General features: G+C 41.4%; 1 protein-coding gene across 1 annotated transcript in view; it reads right to left on the minus strand.

Annotated features, from left to right (window-relative positions):
- The window catches only part of LOC122924379 (proline dehydrogenase 1, mitochondrial-like), a 152,103-nt gene that overhangs the window by 28,009 nt on the left and 105,237 nt on the right, over positions 1-18,857 (minus strand). Inside the window, exons 8-11 of the mRNA XM_044275405.1 lie at positions 17,643-17,724; positions 13,191-13,283; positions 3,304-3,450; positions 2,340-2,515 (exon numbers count right to left, since the gene is read on the minus strand). Of these exons, the coding sequence (XP_044131340.1) occupies positions 2,340-2,515; positions 3,304-3,450; positions 13,191-13,283; positions 17,643-17,724 (498 nt within the window). The remainder of the gene's footprint in view (positions 1-2,339; positions 2,516-3,303; positions 3,451-13,190; positions 13,284-17,642; positions 17,725-18,857) is intronic.

Here is an 18,857-nt window from a genome sequence, read left to right on the forward strand (position 1 = left end):
CCTTAAGCTATTCAAAGACAAATAATGTGACAAAAAATTTTTAAAATGGTGTTGACAAAATTTTCAGTGCAATTTAGTGAAGACCTATTTGAAGTCAATGCAATGTAATGAAAGCCATTCAAGCTGCATAGAAATATTAATGTATTTTATTTTTTCCCCGTGAGCTGCTAGTTTATTTCATCGGTGCTGAGATGTGGACACAAAAAGTATAACAAATATTTCAAATGTAATTGTCTTTATAGGTAACAGTTCAGAATAATCTGTCATAAGTGTGTGTAGATAGGGAATAGCAGTATTTCTCACTATTATATCCTGCACTCATCAAAAGTTTCCCCCAAATGCTAGCTCCATTCCGAATAGTTCGTTTTCTCTGAAATTAACTGCAAAGTAGGTGAAGATTAGCTGCCATAGTGTCTACTATTCATGCTACTACACATAAACCTAGCCTCATATAGCAGTACTGAGCAATGCAGATGTAAATCCAGCACTGGGTGATACGCAACCTGTACTGCTCTTTCTGCAGCTGCTTTTTTCTCCTCATGTCTCTAGACCTCTATGGGTGACACCTGTAACCAGATCGTTGTTCTTCATAATCCCACTAGGCTTCTGGGACTCAAGCATGCAAACAATTCTTATTCCAAAGCTCAATTGGCACCCAAAAATTATTAATTGATTATGGCACTCCCATACACAGAGCCTTAAGGGTATTTAGGGAATGATGTACCGATGCCAAGGGATGCTCTACTGAGGAATTATTCTGCCTGGGGCAAGACACCAAGTATTCCCTGCACATCTCTCTGAGGCCACTTGACTCAGATTGGCTTGTTTTAAACCTACTCCAGATTTTACCATTAAGGTGAGTGTGAGTGATCAGTGTAGGAGGCAAGGAGGAGAAGAAGTGATGGATAAGTGGCAAGTCATTTTTCTTTAATAGGATACATCACAAACTTTCTTACATTAACTTGTACTATTGATTTATGGGAAAATAGACATGATGGTTACACTTTAAAGAAGATAGATGTAGCCTGGTAACAATGCCATGCAAAACTATGGCTGCTTAACTGTAAGAAAAATGTTAGTATTAGACCAACTAAATGATTAGGCAAGTCAAATAGCCTAGTCTCTGTATATTGTGGTAGCTGATAAAAGTTGAACTTTTAGGATTTCAGTATAGTTAAATGTAACATTTAGTTTTAGCTATTAGATATACTTGTAATTGGGAATCCTCCACTATTAGGTCATCAACCTTATAACAGAAAATTGTAGGTGTATAAGGACAGCTAAAAGGTAGACAGGTATTTGGAGCGAAGAAGCAAAATATCTGCCCAGGAGTGCTTCACAAGCAAAGTACAAGGCCCCAGTTTCCCACTTTGCCTGTACACCCCTGACGTGACACCCTTTTCTTCAGAAGGTTGGCAAGGAACTCACATGGATGCTTACACCTTGAATAGTTTTTGGTCCCCACATTTCATACACATTCTATTTGACTGTGTATTTTCACTGAGGAAAGAGGAAAAAAGCTGCTACAATTCTCTGATGTAGGCTCATCTCCCAAGAGATCGAAAGGATTGGGTTAAAATTCAAAATGCCCAATCCCTTTCTCTACCAAGATAATTCATCAGGGAAAGTTGGGAGCTCCCCATACACATTAGAATGTTAGGCTGTCCTGTCAGTAACAGCGGTTTTGGCCAAAAATGGTTAAATGTGAATGGGGTCCTTAGCAAAAAATTATACGACTGTCTTACTATATGTATGAGACTTTTCATTGGTCTTTATTCATTTTCTGGTCACTTAGAGCTCTGTCCTCACCAAAGTTAGTCTAAGGGCCTAACACAACCGTATTTTTGCATCCGCATCTGTTACGCAATTTTGCAGATCGAACGCGGACCCATTTATTTCAAAGGGCCCGCAAAAGATGCAGACAGCACATCGTGTGCTGTCCGCATGCGCACTTCCGTTCCACAGCCCTGCAAAAAAGATAGAACACTTCCTATGTTTGTGGACAAGAATAGGCATTTCTATCATAGGGAAGGAGTTTCTGATCCACAAAATGCAGAATGCACGCGGCCAGTATCCGCGTTTTGGGTCCTAAGGCCATGTTCACAATGAACGCAACATATACCCCAAAACGTATTTATAGACGTCTGTGGGCTGGATGTCAACAGAGTCTTCTTCTGGTATTTGTCTGGACGGCGTGCATTGCGACAATTTGCTGCACAGTTACCGTAACTTTATCACCAGCCAAGTGTGGATGTAATAATTATTTCTAGTTTTATAGATAGTTAAATATTAGTGTCAGAATACCATAATGTATGGCAATGGATCCCATATCCACTCACCTATGATACATCTCATTAGTCTTCTCATAGGTGGGATTGATTGGGGACTCGTAGCCCACCTCTTCTGCTCGGCTCCTCTCTTGCTGCATGTAAGCCCCTCTTACAAGTTTAGCACCAAAATGCCAGCCCTCCCGTCTAGACAGCTCTACACCAGAAGTCACATTGTCATATGCTTCCTGCAAAAGAGGATACAGTGCTTTTATTCAGTTCTCTACCTTCAAATAAATACCTAAAATAATATATATATTTTTTTTTTATGAGAGTTTGATATTACATACAAAACGATCAAACGGATACAATATAGAGAAGTCTTCTAGTAGGTTTATTTGAATGTTCAATACAAAATGGTAAAATGGCATAGCTGGAAGTAATCTTTTTCATGTCCACAACGTGTCACCAAGGCTATGAGAAAAGGGAGCTGTCACCTATATATTTCACTTGATATTACAGTGGCAGGTTTATAAAAGCTCACATCTAGCACAACAGCGTACAGTTATTGCCAATATTACTTGGGATCACTCAGAACCTCCAGTATGTGCAGAGAAAATAAAACAGAATTAGGTCTTTCTTGCAGAAATGATCAATTCTTCCATCCATCCAGGAACAGAATTTTGCTTTATTTATTAGATATTGCAGCCGGACCTCCCAGGGCCTGTGCTGGAGGCGGTGTGATATCTGTGGTGTCTCCAAGGCTCCAGTATTCGGCATGGGAGCCTTGCTGTACTGTTTCTGCTCAAATGAGAACCAACTGCCATATCTAATAAACAAGGTAAAATCCAGAGAATGACTAAATTGAAGAATTGATCATCTGTTAGTACAACCTAATTGCATTTTTCTATTCAAACAGGAAGCGCACTTTAAATGCACCTTGCAGTATACAGCTTTGTAATCCTAGTATAGTGGGTCTTCCAGGAATACCTTGACGTTGTACAGGGCAGTAATAGTCATTGATGCATTCTCTCACCTTTAAGTAGCACTGGTAGGTGTTGAAAATAATGGGACTGTCCTTATTAAATTTACGCTGCATTTCCAAAGTCAAACGGCTGATTGCGGGTTGGAAATAGGTCTGCTCTGCATCGATCATCAACCGAACACCTGTTTCCACTGCTTTCTAGATGGAAAAAAGAAGCTAAAGTTTAATAAAAGGCAGTAAAGGTAATCGTTAAGCCTGAAACCATAGTGAAGACAAAATAAAGGTTTGCAAATTAAGTGTAGTGTAGTAATATTGCTACACAATGTCCTACAGCAGAACTATGGCCATTTCTTATATTGCTATACATTGTGTATAATAGAAAGAAGCCATAGATGGTTGTTAAACAAAAACTAAGAATTAATGGAGGGGTATAATTTTTTTTTATTTATTTAATGGCGTAATTTGCCAACACAGTCCTATTAAAAATGTTGCACTCTTGTTCCTGTTGTCAAAACCCTGTAGTGGCAAATAAACAACCCCATCATTGGTCATATCATACAGTTATACTGAGGAATGCCATTCCTTACTTAAGTCAAAATTTACCTTGGTGTAAGATGCGCTAAAAGTATTAAAGCCATTTTCAGGGACTACAATATTGATGACCTATCCTCTGGATAGGTTATCAAGAGCCGATTGTTGGAGGTCTCACACCCTGGTATCATCGCTGATCAGCTGTATGAAGATGCAGCGGTGCTCCAGTGAGTGCTGCAGCCTCCTCACAGCATAACAAGCTCAGCACCATACACTGTATAGTGGCTGTGCTTGGTAATGCAGCCCATGCCCATTCACTTGAATACAGATGAGCTGCACATATGCCATGTGACGTAATTGGTCTAGGAAGAGGCCAAAACACTCCCAGAAAACCACTTGAAGGAAAGAATTGGCATAGATTACTGGCATAACTTACACGTTTCTGGCGCAAACATTGGTGAACTTGTTGGGGCACGCAGGCCCCCTTCTACTTTTTCAAATAGTGGACAGCATGGCGTAAAAGCGAGATGCGCTATGCGCCACATTTAGCGATTTTTTGCTTCTACATGATATGACTTGTATATTTGACAGACATGTTAATGATATGCAAATGATGAATAATTGGAAACAAAATATTCAAAACATCTTGATTTATTCAATATTGCGTATGAGCACCAGGCTTAGAAATACACGCACTTACAAACCTTGGCATGTCATCAATGAGGTTATTAATGGTTGTCTGAGGAATATTCTACTATTCTGAATGCACTTGGGCACGTAAATATCAAGATCCGATGCTAGCAGCTCCATGTGCAATTGCCGACTAATGACTTCCAAGATGTGCTTGATGGGAGATAAGCTCGGAGATGCTGCAGGCCATGGTAGCCACGCAGCCACATGCTCCTGGGATACTGGAGATATGGACATACCACTCGTTTCACAACCAAATCAGCGTAACATCAAGCTGTTAGTGCGTCTTAGAAGACTACGGGGGTCCACCTACTGTACATTATGCCACCCCACACCACAGTCCTGGAAGTAGGACCAGTGTGGTGTTCCCTTGTGAAGGCCTCTTCATGATGTTGCCCACGTGGTCACCAGACCAATCTCGGGCTAGCATGGCATCTAAGACCAATGTGGGACTCCTCACTGAAGAGGACAGACTTCCATTTCAGCCTTTACTGCTGTCTTGCTGTGCACCATGATAGCCTAGCAGTGGTGTGAGGTCAATGTGACATGTGTAGTTGGTCATCAGTCTCGTAGTCCTATGTAATATAAACACCTTGTGGTTTGTGTAGACACTGTTTGCCGCCCTAGGCTTGGAATGGGATGTCCAATTTCAGTCCAAAACGGATTACTATGTGCCGCCCTACTAATCAGCCGATCTGTCCATGCAAAAGGTTCGCCTTTGCTGTCATCCAGTTCATCATTGTTCTCCCAATCACTGGGACACACAATGTTGAACAGTGTTGACATCTCAGCCTAGGTTTGTAGTGATCTGCCAGAGTGATAAACCAAGGTCTCTCAGTTTAAGGATTCTGTCCCTCAGAGTTTTTGACAAATGGTGATAACTGGCACATCGATGAACAAAGAGACATCATACAATCATCCAAAATGACTTAAAGGGAACCTGTCACCGGAATATTGTGTATTGAGCTGAGGACATGGGTTGCTAGATCGTCGCTAGTACATCCACAATACCCAGTCCCCATAGCTCTGTGTGCTTTCATTGTGTTAAAAAACCCTCATTTGATATATATGCAAATTACCTGAAATGAGTCTGTCCTGGAGATGAGTCAGGGACAGGACTCATCTCAGGTAAATTAGCATATGTATCAAATCGTTTTTTGCACACAATAAAAGCACACAGAGCTATGGGGACTGGATATTGCGGATGTACTAGCGGCCATCTAGCAGCCCATGTCCTCAGCTCAATACACAAAATCCCGGTGACAGGTTCCCTTTAATGCAATTTTTGATGTTTCATGTGGCTTTCAGTCAGGCTTTTATGCCCCTTCTACATGCCACAGACTGGAGCTTGCTGCTTGAAAATGTGTTCATCTGCAGATGTCAGCGACACCTGTTACTTCCTTGACCTTATGGCTTGTACTTGGTGTTGCAATTTCAGTGTTGAGGAGCATAATTATTTAATTCTAAGGGTACTTTCACACTGTTTATTTTATTTTTTCCGGCCCTGAGTTCCGTCCTAGGGGCTCAATACTGGAAAAGAACTGATCAGGATTATCCCCATGCATTCTGAATGGAGAGAAATCTGTTCAGGATGCATCAGGATGTCTTCAGTACAGTCACTGAATGGCGTTTTGGACGGAGGTATTATCTCCATCCAAAATTCCGGATCAGTTATCGGAATGAATTTACATTGAAATGTATTAGTGCCGGATCCGTGATTAAAAATACCACAATGCCGGATCTGTCCTTTTGATCTGCGCATGCGCAGACCGGTGAAAATGTGAAAAAAATATATAAAACTGATCAGTTTCTCCGGATGACAAGCGGAGAGACGGATCCGTTCTTGCAATGCATTTGTAAGACGGATCCGCATCCGGATCAGTCTACAAATGTTGTCCGTTTGCATGCAGATTGCAACGGAACTGCTTGCCGGATCACTGTGCCGCAAATGTGAAAGTAGCCTTAATTGTTTAATTGACTTTATTAATTGACATTAGATGACTTGTTCTATGACCTGCCATTAAAATCAGACTAGTGGGGGGTCTAACCCCCAGCACTCCCACCTATCAGCTGTTTACAGCAGCTGAAAGCATAAGAACACATAGAATAAAGCCGAAAACACCACTCCGTTCTCTGCATAGTGACCATTTCATGTTACTCAACTGATTGGTGGGGGTGCCAGGTGTTAGAGCCCTACCGATCAGATATTGATAACTCATCCCAAGGTCAGGTCATCAATATCTATAACCCCTTGAAAACAAACTAACATCTGCCCCACAGTGCCCACAACGTGCTGTTAATACAAGCTTACACAAAAACAAGCATCGCCATCACTGAATCATCTACTCCAATGTCAGCACACTAGGCAAGGGCTGAGGTGCCATTTTACTGGATATTTAAGCAGCAATCATGCTGTAATTAGACAATTAATCTCTTTCTTCTTTGTGAAGGACAAAATAAAGTACATACACTTAATGAGTCTGCTTCTAAGACGCCATAAACGACTCTTTACGTCTGCTGATAACTTATGGCGCTAACAAGAAGCTGATATTGTTTTTCATCAAAGTTAAAAAGAGTGTGTTTGCTTGCATTTTTATTATGAAGGATTATATTTCAGCATCAATGCATTTATTGAAATGAGTGCTTATTAAGGGATTTCAAAGACTTCCTGATATAGCTGACATTTCTAAGGGCTGTTGCTACCCTTTTAGATGTGTAAAATATAGTGGCAGTGATTTACTGCACCATCTGAGCCACGTTTACTGCTCATCTCGGTAAGACTGGTTCTAAATATTAATGAGGCTCCTTCGGTGCCAGCTCTTGACCAGCAAGGCCGCTGTAGGTGTCAGGGCTTCTGAATACAAGCAACTGAATAAATGTATATAATAAGCTTATACATAAACTGAATGTATGCACGCCTAAGTACTATATTATTACTATAGCATTGTAACAGATACAAATATTTTATTTCTAATAAAAAAGTAGTAATACATTATAACTTGTCCAACACAGTCTATAAAGAAGCTCTATTCATGTTAAATGGGTGCACAGATCCATCATGGATCACGGAGGTGCAAAATGAATAGAAAAGAGAAAATAGTACCTACTCAGTCTGAAGCATATAGCGCGAGTGGACCACATACATTCTGTGAACCTCTACGTTTGAACCCGTTATTTTGGAATAAAGCTTAAAATGTTAATGAGGGAATTTCTGGATCTTTTCTCCAATCTATGTATACATGATACATATAGCCTTTAGGACTTGTACTACAGTAAATAAGTAGGAATTCTATTATTTTCTTAGGGTAGTAATAAGTTACATTGTTTTTCTGAGAAATCACCAAATGCAATGGCTCAAACTGAAACTGCTTGCAATACTACGCTTCACCACACGGTTTGCTGATCAAGGGAAACATACAGTACTTGAACTTTAATTCAAGCACATGAAATACTACATTAAACAGTGCCACCATGTGGTAGAAATACGCGGTGCAGTAACTCACATACGTAGTTAGAAGGTAACTATTATATTTTTGACATTGTCAATATTAAACTCCCAGTTAATGGCCACATTCCAACAATGGCAACACACTGAAGACTAAACGACTAAATTTACACAACATGGAAGTGGCATTGCATCCTGTGGAGAATCTTATGTGAAAACCATATGCAACGTCTTCTGCAGTAAATCTAAGTCAAGAGTGGAATTTTAGACTAACATTTTTGAAAATGTCAAAGACATGTCAGAAATTGTGGCCAGTGGGGGTCCGTGTTGAGGATGAAGGGGTGGTGGCAATGTTCATCTTTGGTTCCCAACCATACAGGTCTCTAAGGCCTCTTTCACACGAGCGTGACAGATTGGTTCCGGATGCGTTCAGGGTGCGTTCAGTGAAACTCGCACCATTTTGCAAGCAAGTTCAGTCAGTTTTGTCTGCGATTGCATTTAGTTGTTCTTTTTTTTTTTCAGCGGTGCAATGTGTTTTGATGCATTTATCATGCGTGTGATAAAAACTGAAGGTTTACAAACAACAACATCTCTTAGCAACCATCAGTTTTTCACTGAAGCACCATTCACTTCTACGAGGCCAGGGCTGCATGAAAAACGCAGAACTCACGCATTGCACACGTGTGGAAAACTCGCTAGTGTGAAAGGGGCCTAAGGAAGGATAATGAAAGTCAAAGGGCACATGGCTCAACACTTCTTTTAAGCAATCAGCAAGGGTCTCAATGCAAAGAGCACCCAATGAATACAAATTCTCACTTCTCTATAATACATACTGTGGGGATTCACTCTGGTAGTTAGGACTAGCGGATGCAGTATACAGGCAAAGTACACAGTTCTTGAATCAAACAGCAGTGTTTATTCACACATTGGTGTATAACAAAATGCAGATAAGGTGTATCACAAAACGCAGGTGGTTTGGTGTTTGTTGACACACAAGAAAAGTCCATAAACAATAAAAGTCACCTTTTCTCCTGGGTGTTAATTCACACCCTGTTAGCAGCTCAGCCTCATCAAGTCCATAGGACTGTTCGCCTTTAGAGGGGCCTGAGTCCTCCTGTCCGGCTCAATCCTCAAATCCCAGCACAGCCCTCAGTTTACAGCACACAGATTCCTGAGCTCCACTGTCAGAGGGGGTAAATCCACACACCTGACAGTGCTGGCTGTTTTTTATGCCTGGCAAAACCCGGCCTGGAACATGGGGAGCAGTCACCCACCCAGCACTTTGACTACTCCCAGTAAGAGCCGTCCTGGATCAGCTATAACAGCCATGCTAAATCTTTAGGTGTCAATTAGCAATAGCTGCTGCTGACACATAAAATACCAGCTCTGATTTCACAGAGGCCAGGAACCTCGGTGACACATACCTTCCATCCACGATGATTCCAGGTACTTTTTTCGGGAACTGAATTGCGGACCCGGAAGTGCGGATCCGCAATTCTGGATCCAGGCCCCATAGAAATGAATGGGTCCGCAATTCCGTTCCGTAAAATGTGGAACAGAATGGCGGAAGTGTGAATGGAGCCTTAACCATATTTCTTTTGCTACCAGTAAAATTTTTACCCATTTGACAAATAGAAGCTGATCTAAAAAAGTACCACCCACCATAGCACTTACATTTATATATCTATATCTACACATGTACTTTTTCACACAATTCTGCATAAGTATACTTTTTGCATAAAAATTTGTGGTTGAAAGTATGACCCAAGCAGAGCCTCCGAAAAAAAAAAATTATGATGTGCAGAGTCCCTACATGTCACTAATGACTACAGCTACATACATTTTGCATCAAAAGTGTGTGTTCATAGTTAATTTTTTATCAATTAATAGAAATGGCTGTGCAGGAGGCTTAAAACTGAGGAACAGCCAAACTCTGCTACAAAGGTGAGGTTGTGGAACATTGTTTCATGTCACAGGTCACATACCATGGCAAGACTCAATACAGCAGTTGTTGACTCCCATAGAGATAACTTTCTTTATTTTCCATTTACAGCACCATATGAGGGCTTGTTTTTTTTAGGACAAGTTGTACTTGTGGCACCATTTGAGGTTGCACACAATGTAATGGGAAGCTGGAATATTTTTTTTTAAATGGGGTAGAAAAAAAACCTTTTCCACCACAGCTTTATGGGTTTTATTTTTACATTAAGCTCACCTGACTTCTGAATTGTACTCAGCTGGAAAGCTTCAAAGAAGAAATGAATATCCTGCACTCCTGTGAGCTGTGAAATCTTCTATCCATTATTTCAAAACATCAATAATTCCATTATGGAAGCGCCCATTAGTACAGGGGGACAGGGAAGCAGTGAATCTGGCGTTCCCCATGCTCTATATACACCGCTTCCTGGTCCTCGCACAGTGTGAAGATGTCAGCGGTCTGTGACAGCATACAGTGCATGGCAGTAAAAAAAAGAGCTGTATCCTAGGAGCCGTGGGGCCGGCAGTATCTGGAGCAGAAGTAAGTTGATTTATTTATTTTATTTGCTTGGGGTTCTGATCTCGGGTCCGATTATGGCTCTGATGTGAGGTTTGATTAACATTGGGGGTGTGATTGGGGCTCTGAGCCAAGGTCTGATGAAAAGTTTTTTTTTTTCTTATTTTCCTCCTCTAAAACCTAGGTGCGTCTTATGGGCAGGTGTCTTATAGGGCAAATAATACAGTATATCTTCAATATCTTTGCTTATGTGTTGCGATCATAAGATCTTGCGTGCTATGACTAAGATCTTATGATCGAAACACGTAAGCAAAGATATTGAAGATGTATACATGTTGATTTTTTAAAATAAAGTACAGAAGATTTTACAGTGCTCACATGAGTGCTGGATGTTCCTTTAATCATACGGGGATAGACACAAAACTACATGAGTTCATAGCCAGCACCCTTCTCTTGTTGATGCTCCATCATCAACATTCGATCAATTCTCCATGGTTTGCGCGAAATTAGAAACATCCTTATACCATACACTGGATTTCTCAAGGGACCAGCAAAAGTCACCGGTACCATGTTCATCCATTCTATGCTGCTGACATTCAGTATTAAATTATTTTGTGTGAAGAGATGTTTTAGGTCAGGATCTCCATCACTGCTCATTAGTTACACACTGGTGACTGCTCATATGTGACACAAAAGACTTCTTGTGGCTGCACTACATGTTAAAAATGATTGCTCTTTTCCTTAGCAAGATTGTTACCACCAATAATTTTTAATTTCCCCCCCACTGGTAATGAAGTGTAAACTCCATGATTTGTGACTAATTTAGATTACACTGGCATAATGACCCTTGCAGAACCTGGTAATAACTAGAACTACATTTGAGCAGCCATCTGTCATCGGAACAATGGCCCCATAAAAATCTTGCTTACGTTAATTCAACATCTGTCTACGTACATAGGATGCCATGTGTACAGTCTACCATACTACATAGTAAATAATTTTTTATTTTTTTTTACTGGTTGTGAATAACGTACAGTACAGAGCTGGAGAGGCCATAGACTCTACAGGGAAATTTCATGGTGGGCCGATGCCCAGGGGTCCACCCAAGGCCTCTTCATGGCCACCTTCCAGATACATAAAGATCAGATTCTCTGAGCATTAATTCATGTAGGAGTATCAAATACTTATGAACCTAGCAAGCGACTGCAGATGCCCCCCTGAATTCAACTGTATTGCCATCCTCAGGATGATTATACAGTTTCATAATGTGGGGCCGCCGGCAGTATTTGTCCTGCACTGTGGTGTCTGGTTTTACTGCAGCGGTATTTTGTCTTGCATTGCGATATTGCTGGTCCCACCTACATCTGTTGTCCCTGCCTACTTGTTTTGCCCCACCTTCTGTCAGTCTGGATCCACCTAAAACATGGGGCCACTTTGAGTTGTTTTCCAGGACCTCTTTAGCCTCCCAGTCCATTTCTGGTACAGTAAATTGTCAAATCCACAGAACGCCTGGCATTGTAAGACCTGCAAAAGGATTTAATCCACAGTCAAATCCTCCACAAAAACTGTATTTGTGTTTTGTGGATTTTCACTACAGATTTCACTGTGAACATATACTTACAGATTTCTTAAATATAACACAAAGATGCTAATTTGGTGCTGGTGCCATCTCCAGTACTGGATCATTGCAAACTTTGCAGAACCATCAGGCTATTGTACTTCAACATAATGTAAAAACTATATGATAAAATATCAGAGTGCTACTGTACCTGACCGACTAGCTAGAACAATAGCCAAAACCTACCGGGCTCTTGTTGAAGGAACATCTACGTAAGGTTGAGTCAAAATGTACTACAAGCCAAGTGAATAATCTTCAAAAAATAAAATGGACATTAAGGATGACCATCTACAAAGCTATAACCTCTACAAGTGAAGGATCCTCCGATGAGAAAAATAGTTGAAATAAAAATGGTTTTGCCAAAAAGTCTGAAAAATTGTGACCAGCACCCCTGACACAATAAAGGACTCGGACTGATCCTTTGTTATTGAGCACTTAAACTGTCTGATGCACCAGTGAAACTAACTGGACATTCATGATATGCTTATACGTTATGCCAGTACACTATTTTAAGATACTTCTACTTTGCAGGTACCGCGCTTTTAAAAGTTGTTGTGAAGTTTATTGGTATATTGGCGGACATGGTGGGCTGGTGAGGTTTCTGGTTATGTGTGTGGATGCAGCATAGGCTACAGTGCAGTGCATCTACTGATAAAGAACAGAGAACCTGTCAGGTGTAGCAGAAGGAATAGACATTGCAACAATAAATTGAGGGGTCTCACTGGAGCCCTGCCAGCATTTATCTCTGAAACACCTGTGACCATGAGAATCTTTCTGAGCAACGGTGGACTTCCAGCACCTTGATCCTGAACTGGATTGCTGCATTAATTGGGTCTGTCCTGGAGGAGTGCTCCATGACCACAGAAGGCCCTGTGTATTACTACAAGTGCTTCTGGACTACTTCCAGTGTTGTCCCTGGACAATTCTTTTAAAGTCCTTGCACATGTTCACAAGATCTGCTCACATGGAAAACCCCTTTAACACAAAGCAAATGTGCCTAGACATGTCCACCTCTTCATAACAGAGACCCATTTTTTTTAAATTCTTTTTTACTCCCTGCCATTTCCCCCCTTTTGCGAGGTGTTATAAATTTTAACCTGACAAGTAGTGAATGAAATATACAACGTGTCAAGCAAACGGCATAAAAATACATTCCTGACCTTTGCGAGAACATCCATTCTCTGCAACATTCTCTTCATCTGCAGATCCTCTTCTTCGGTGAACCTGGACAAGAGGGCCTCTACCTGACCGCTCTGATGGGGGAAAAAATAAATAAAAAAATAAATAAAATAAAAAATACAAATGCGTCTCATTACAAGTGAAACGTAAAACCTAACGCTACTGCTATGGAGCCATTTAGAACCGTAACCATTCTTTTTACTTTTTAACTTTTTGAAACCAATTACTGTATTCTCTACAGAGCCCTGGAAGCATAAATATGTCATTGTGGAAATGGTTTGGCAGTTCAATTTATTCTGCTGCTGTAAATGTATTCAGGTGTGAATAAAAATCGCCTAATTTATGCAAATACATCCCTAAGGACCCGCTACAAATCAACACAAAAATGAGTTTATTCTCCCTTACAACTTAACTACTTGGCCTTTATTGCATATAAAGAAAAAGTAGAGGCAAATAAGTAAGCTTATTTATAGTTTACGCCTTGTTGATAGGGAAGCAGCAGCTCGGTTAATAGAATATCTTCCAAAAATGCAATCGGCAACATTTTTAGCGGAATAATAAGGTGTACAAGGAGCGCATTAAAAGTGTCAAATGGAAAATTAAAATGTTATCAATTTATACCTCTATTACTGGAAGAATAATAGAAGCGGTGGGCTATTAAATTCCACAGACATCCTATAAAAGAGGAAATCCTGCTGTAACTAGCTGGAAGGAAGAGAGATCCCCTTCACCCTGCTCTGGTGCAGATGTAAAACCCATACAATAAGCTTGATGTCAGGTCAGCTTCACTATTCATGACTGAGTCATCATCATCAAGGTCAAGATATCATGAAGATAAATTACTAGACTCCGGCTCAACAGGCGCAGATTACAAAGCCATTCTCTTGCCTTCAAGCCGGCAGGTTTGTGAAGGGCCAGATGGTGGCACAGTTTCATTACATATAGCAGAACGGAGCTGTACACTTCTTTAGCATGCAGATGATAAGTCAAAGCTTAGAATCGTACACGGAGCGCAGGTGGCAAATCCCATAAATCCCTCCCCACCTTGTATCATGCTCTAATATATATTACTAGAAATATGCCCCCCTAAAAGAAGAAAAAAAAGAATCTCTCTCTCTCAAGCTGCTAAACAAAACATAAGAGAGGATGATGTGGTAGAGAATAGCCTGACCGACGCTGCTGGGAGTTCCTGTAATAAAGCTGAGGAATGAATAACGAGGGTAACCTAAATGTAGAACAACATATGGGATTAAATCCTGGCTGCACATAGGGAGGGGAGCTGACAAGTGCTCATCACTGTTATAAGGTTTAAAGGGAAAAGTTAATCCCAACATATGTTAACTTTATGTGCAAAACAGAATATGCTTGTCGGGTTTCGCATTTGTATTCAGCGTAACATTTCTCACACCACAGCTCTAGAACATAACACATATAACAAGTACAACTGTAGATGCATACATTGTACACACATCACAGAAATGCCCCATGCACAGGGCGCTCATTTGGGGAGGGATCCTCGTTTTTACTCTTTTCACAATGCTTACAAAAGAATAAGCAGGAGATGACAGGACGACACTTGTTAATCTTTTCATCATATGTGTGCTTTCTTGTGTGGGTCAACAGGAAAGAGAAAATACAATGAGTTGTCACAGAAAATCAATGATGTCATGCAGAACGCTAAAGTTGCTGCAGTACATTACATTTAAAGGACATCTGTCGTATTATATATATTTTTGGGAGTATTGGATTGTGGTGATTAATATCTCCTTGGTGGCCCTATTTCAACTTTTCACTGTGTATTCAATTATCCCTTAATTCCACAGTTTTGTTCCGTGTACGGCCTATTTTTACCTGTGCTTAAAATCAGGTTGCTAGGCATGGTCCGTCAATCTGTTGATAGACGGAGCACGCAGTGTGCAGGGTCAGATTACAGACAGCCAGGGACTGTAAGTAAAGGATTAAAGCCAGGTCCTCCCCAGCAGCTGATAACAGTGCCTGGGCTGTGTGCACTTCTCCCTGTCCCTGCGCTTGGCAGACGCTCCCTCACGCTGGAGTCACACCTGAGCGTTCTCAAAGGAGCGCTCTGTAGGCGCGATTGTACCGGCGTTTGCAATCGCGCATACAGAGACAAGCGAACACCCATTGTCGCGCGTTCCCGAAAGTCTATGTACGGGAACGCGTGACAAGACGCCCCAAAGAAGCTCATGTACTTCTTGGGGCGTCGGGCGTTTTACAGTGCGATCGTACGTGCTGTAAAACGCCCAGGTGAGAACCATTCCCATAGTAAAGCATTGGTTTCTCCTTGTTGAGCGTTTTACAGCACGTAGGAACGCGCTGTAAAACGCTCAGGTGTGAACCCAGCCTCACTCAGCAGACTGGGACAATGCAGAGTTGGAGCAGCGCAGACCAGGGAAGGGAGATCTGCCGTCTGCTCAGTGTATAAATGAAAGCAACCTGTGGTAACAGGACCCCTTTGTGCTGCAGGAGATTAACCCTTTAGGGGGGAGGGCTCTGGTTACTGACACTTTTGGGGGGCTATTGTTACTGGCTAGTGAGGGCAGGCGGGATTAGCCTCTGGGTGAGGGCAGTGGCGGCCATCTTAACTGAATAGTGAAATTGCAGTTTTATGCAGACTGGTTGCTAAGGGCTGAATCTTATTAAATATGGGGTAAGTCAGTCTAATAGTAACTGATTCTGGAATATCATGTTATTAGTAACTACATATATGAAAATTGAAATTAGGGTCTAAATGTGACAGTTATCCTTTAAAGGCTATAGACACTTTTGGGGGAAATTTCTCTTTTACATCATTGCATTCTGCTTATTTTGGGCTTAAAAAGCATGTTTTTAGTTGGTCTTTGTTAAAAATGTTCTAACAGTTTGCCCCCTGCAACCTGCAGGTTTTGCTGACTCTGCAGACAGTTTTTTGTGCTTCACAGAGTTGAGGCTCATGCACACGACTGTTGACGGTCCGCAAAACACGGATACCTGCCGCATGCATTCTACATTTTGCAGAACAAAACAGCTGGCCCCTAATGGAACAGTTTTATCCTTGTCCGTAAGGCGGACAATAATAGGACATGTTCCATTTTTTTGTGGAACAGCCATGCAGACACCGAATGCACGTCATTTCAGATTTTTTAGCGGCTCAATTGAAATGAATTTTTGCAGTCCAAATGCGGAACCTAATGGAACAGACTTGCAAAAAATAAATTACGTACGCATGCATGAGCCCCTGCTCTGATGACTCGATCGGCAGCTTATAGCACTACTTTCCTAATAGCAAATAAACACTTGCTTAAGCTGAATTATGATCAAACTAATAAGAATTTAGCTTAAATGTTTATGAGTGGTCAAGAAATCAGAGATAAAGGCTACAGAACAAGCCATCAGAACAGCATTTAGTTATTTTTGCTTTTCACTAAAACCCTTCAGTCTACAGAACCAGTGAAAACCAGAAGGCTGCAGAGGGGTATAATAGTTGACAATATTTATTAAAGGGATTCTGTCACCAAGTTTTGGGCTATAGAGATGCGGACATGCACGGCTAGATCGCCGCTAGCATGTCCGCAATATACCTGTCCTATAGGGCTGTGTGCTTTTATTTTCTTTAAAAAAGGATTTTAGAGATATGTAAATTAGTCTTGTAAGGTGCCCAAGGGGCTGTACGCCAAGGGGCTGTACGAACCTTCCTGGTGCCCAGCCACGCCCGCCTGTGAAGGAGCCCAGCACCGCCTATGTCCTCCGAATCTCCTCCTTTCATCAACGATAGATTGCCGTAATCTCGCGATGCGCGAGCTCGCGCAGTTCTTTCCCTGAGGCTGATGCCAGCACAGGGAAGGAACACTATACCGGCACTGCAATCTATCGGTGATGAAAGGAGGAGATTCGGAGGACATAGGCGGTGCTGGGCTCCTTCACAGGCGGGCGTGGTTGGGCACCAGGAAGGTTCGTATCACCCCTTGGGCACCTACAAGACTAATTTACATATCTCTAAAATCCTTTTTCAAAAGAAAATAAAAGCACACAACCCTATAGGACAGGTATATTGCGGACATGCTAGCGGCGATCTAGCCGTGCATGTCCGCATCTCTATAGCCCAAAACTTGGTGACAGAATCCCTTTAAAGACCAAAATGAAAACTTGTCCTCCTGTGTGATTAGGACAGGTTTTTTGTGTACTAATACGACAGCAGACATTTTATTTCTCCTAATGATTGCTCCCTACATAACAAACGAAAGGTATTTGGGAATATATTTATAATTAATTATTTTTATTTTCTAAATTCCCAAGAGAACCCTTTACTAGATCTGTGCGTTGCTAATTCCTGTCTAATTTCATTCAGGAGTCCACCTAATCTAGATATAAACAGAAGAAAAGCCAACATATTTGTAATATAATAATTATAATAGTAATAAGTATTAAAAGTATACCTGTAAATTTGGCACCAAAAGAAGTTTGGAGAGCTTGGTTCGGCTGTCAATTAAACTGTTCCAATCAAGCAGATCCATAGTCCTATGCAAGAAAATATTAGTCAGGTAATGTTTCTAAAAGAGTGCCTCTAAAATGTAATGTGTAAAAGGGTAAATGGTTCTGTTCGCACTGATGCCAGCTTTCATTACACATTTTAGAAGGCCAGTGAATGAGCTCTTAATCAACACACTACATCTAAAGCTTTGTACAGCAGTACCCAAAGTGTACTAAAAATTACTTGGGTATAATAAAAATTACCATCCTGAAAACTAAAGGATCTGATGTGAATGGTCAGAACATTACTGCCTAACCATCCGCTGACTGCAAGCAAGAGAAGAGCCTGCACCAAGGAGCTGGCCAAGTATCCAAAACCAGACCCAAGTCCATCCGTTAATCAAGCTGAGTGTTCCCCAACCATCCCCAGCAACTTTGTGGGCCATGACATTTCCCATTTGGCCAGTAAACCATATCCTTGTGCATGGCTTCCAATTTTAGACACAGACTGCCTGTAGTTTGAAGTGAAATGTACAAATTCTCCAGAATACTGAAATTTGTGTTACATTTTCAGATACAGACATTTTATAGAACGCATTTTTCTTACACTACATATAACTATATTTTATTCCACTCATTGATTGATCCCAGGTAAATTTCACCTATACTCAGAAAGCATCTTGACAAGTTCATTATCCATTTAATAACGACATCCATGCAAGTGTAGCAAAAGGGTGGAAGCTTAGGGCTCTTTCACACCTGCGTTCTTTTCTTCCGGCATAGAGTTCCGTCGTCGGGGCTCTATGCCGGAAGAATCCTGATCAGGATTATCCTAATGCATTCTGAATGGAGAGAAATCCATTCAGGATGCATCAGGATGTCTTCAGTTCCGGACCGGTACGTTTTTTGGCCGGAGAAAATACTGCAGCATGCTGCGCTTTTTGCTCCGGCCAAAAATCCTGAACACTTGCCGCAAGGCCGGATCCGGAATTAATGCCCATTGAAAGGCATTGATCCGGATCTGGCCTTAAGCTAAACGTTGTTTCGGCGCATTGCCGGATCTGACGTTTAGCTTTTTATGAATGGTTACCATGGCTGCCGGGACGCTAAAGTCCTGGCAGCCATGGTAAAGTGTAGTGGGGAGCGGGGGAGCAGTATACTTACAGTCCGTGCGGCTCCCG

Source organism: Bufo gargarizans, chromosome 1 (assembly GCF_014858855.1).
Source record: "Bufo gargarizans isolate SCDJY-AF-19 chromosome 1, ASM1485885v1, whole genome shotgun sequence".
NCBI lineage: Eukaryota > Metazoa > Chordata > Amphibia > Anura > Bufonidae > Bufo > Bufo gargarizans.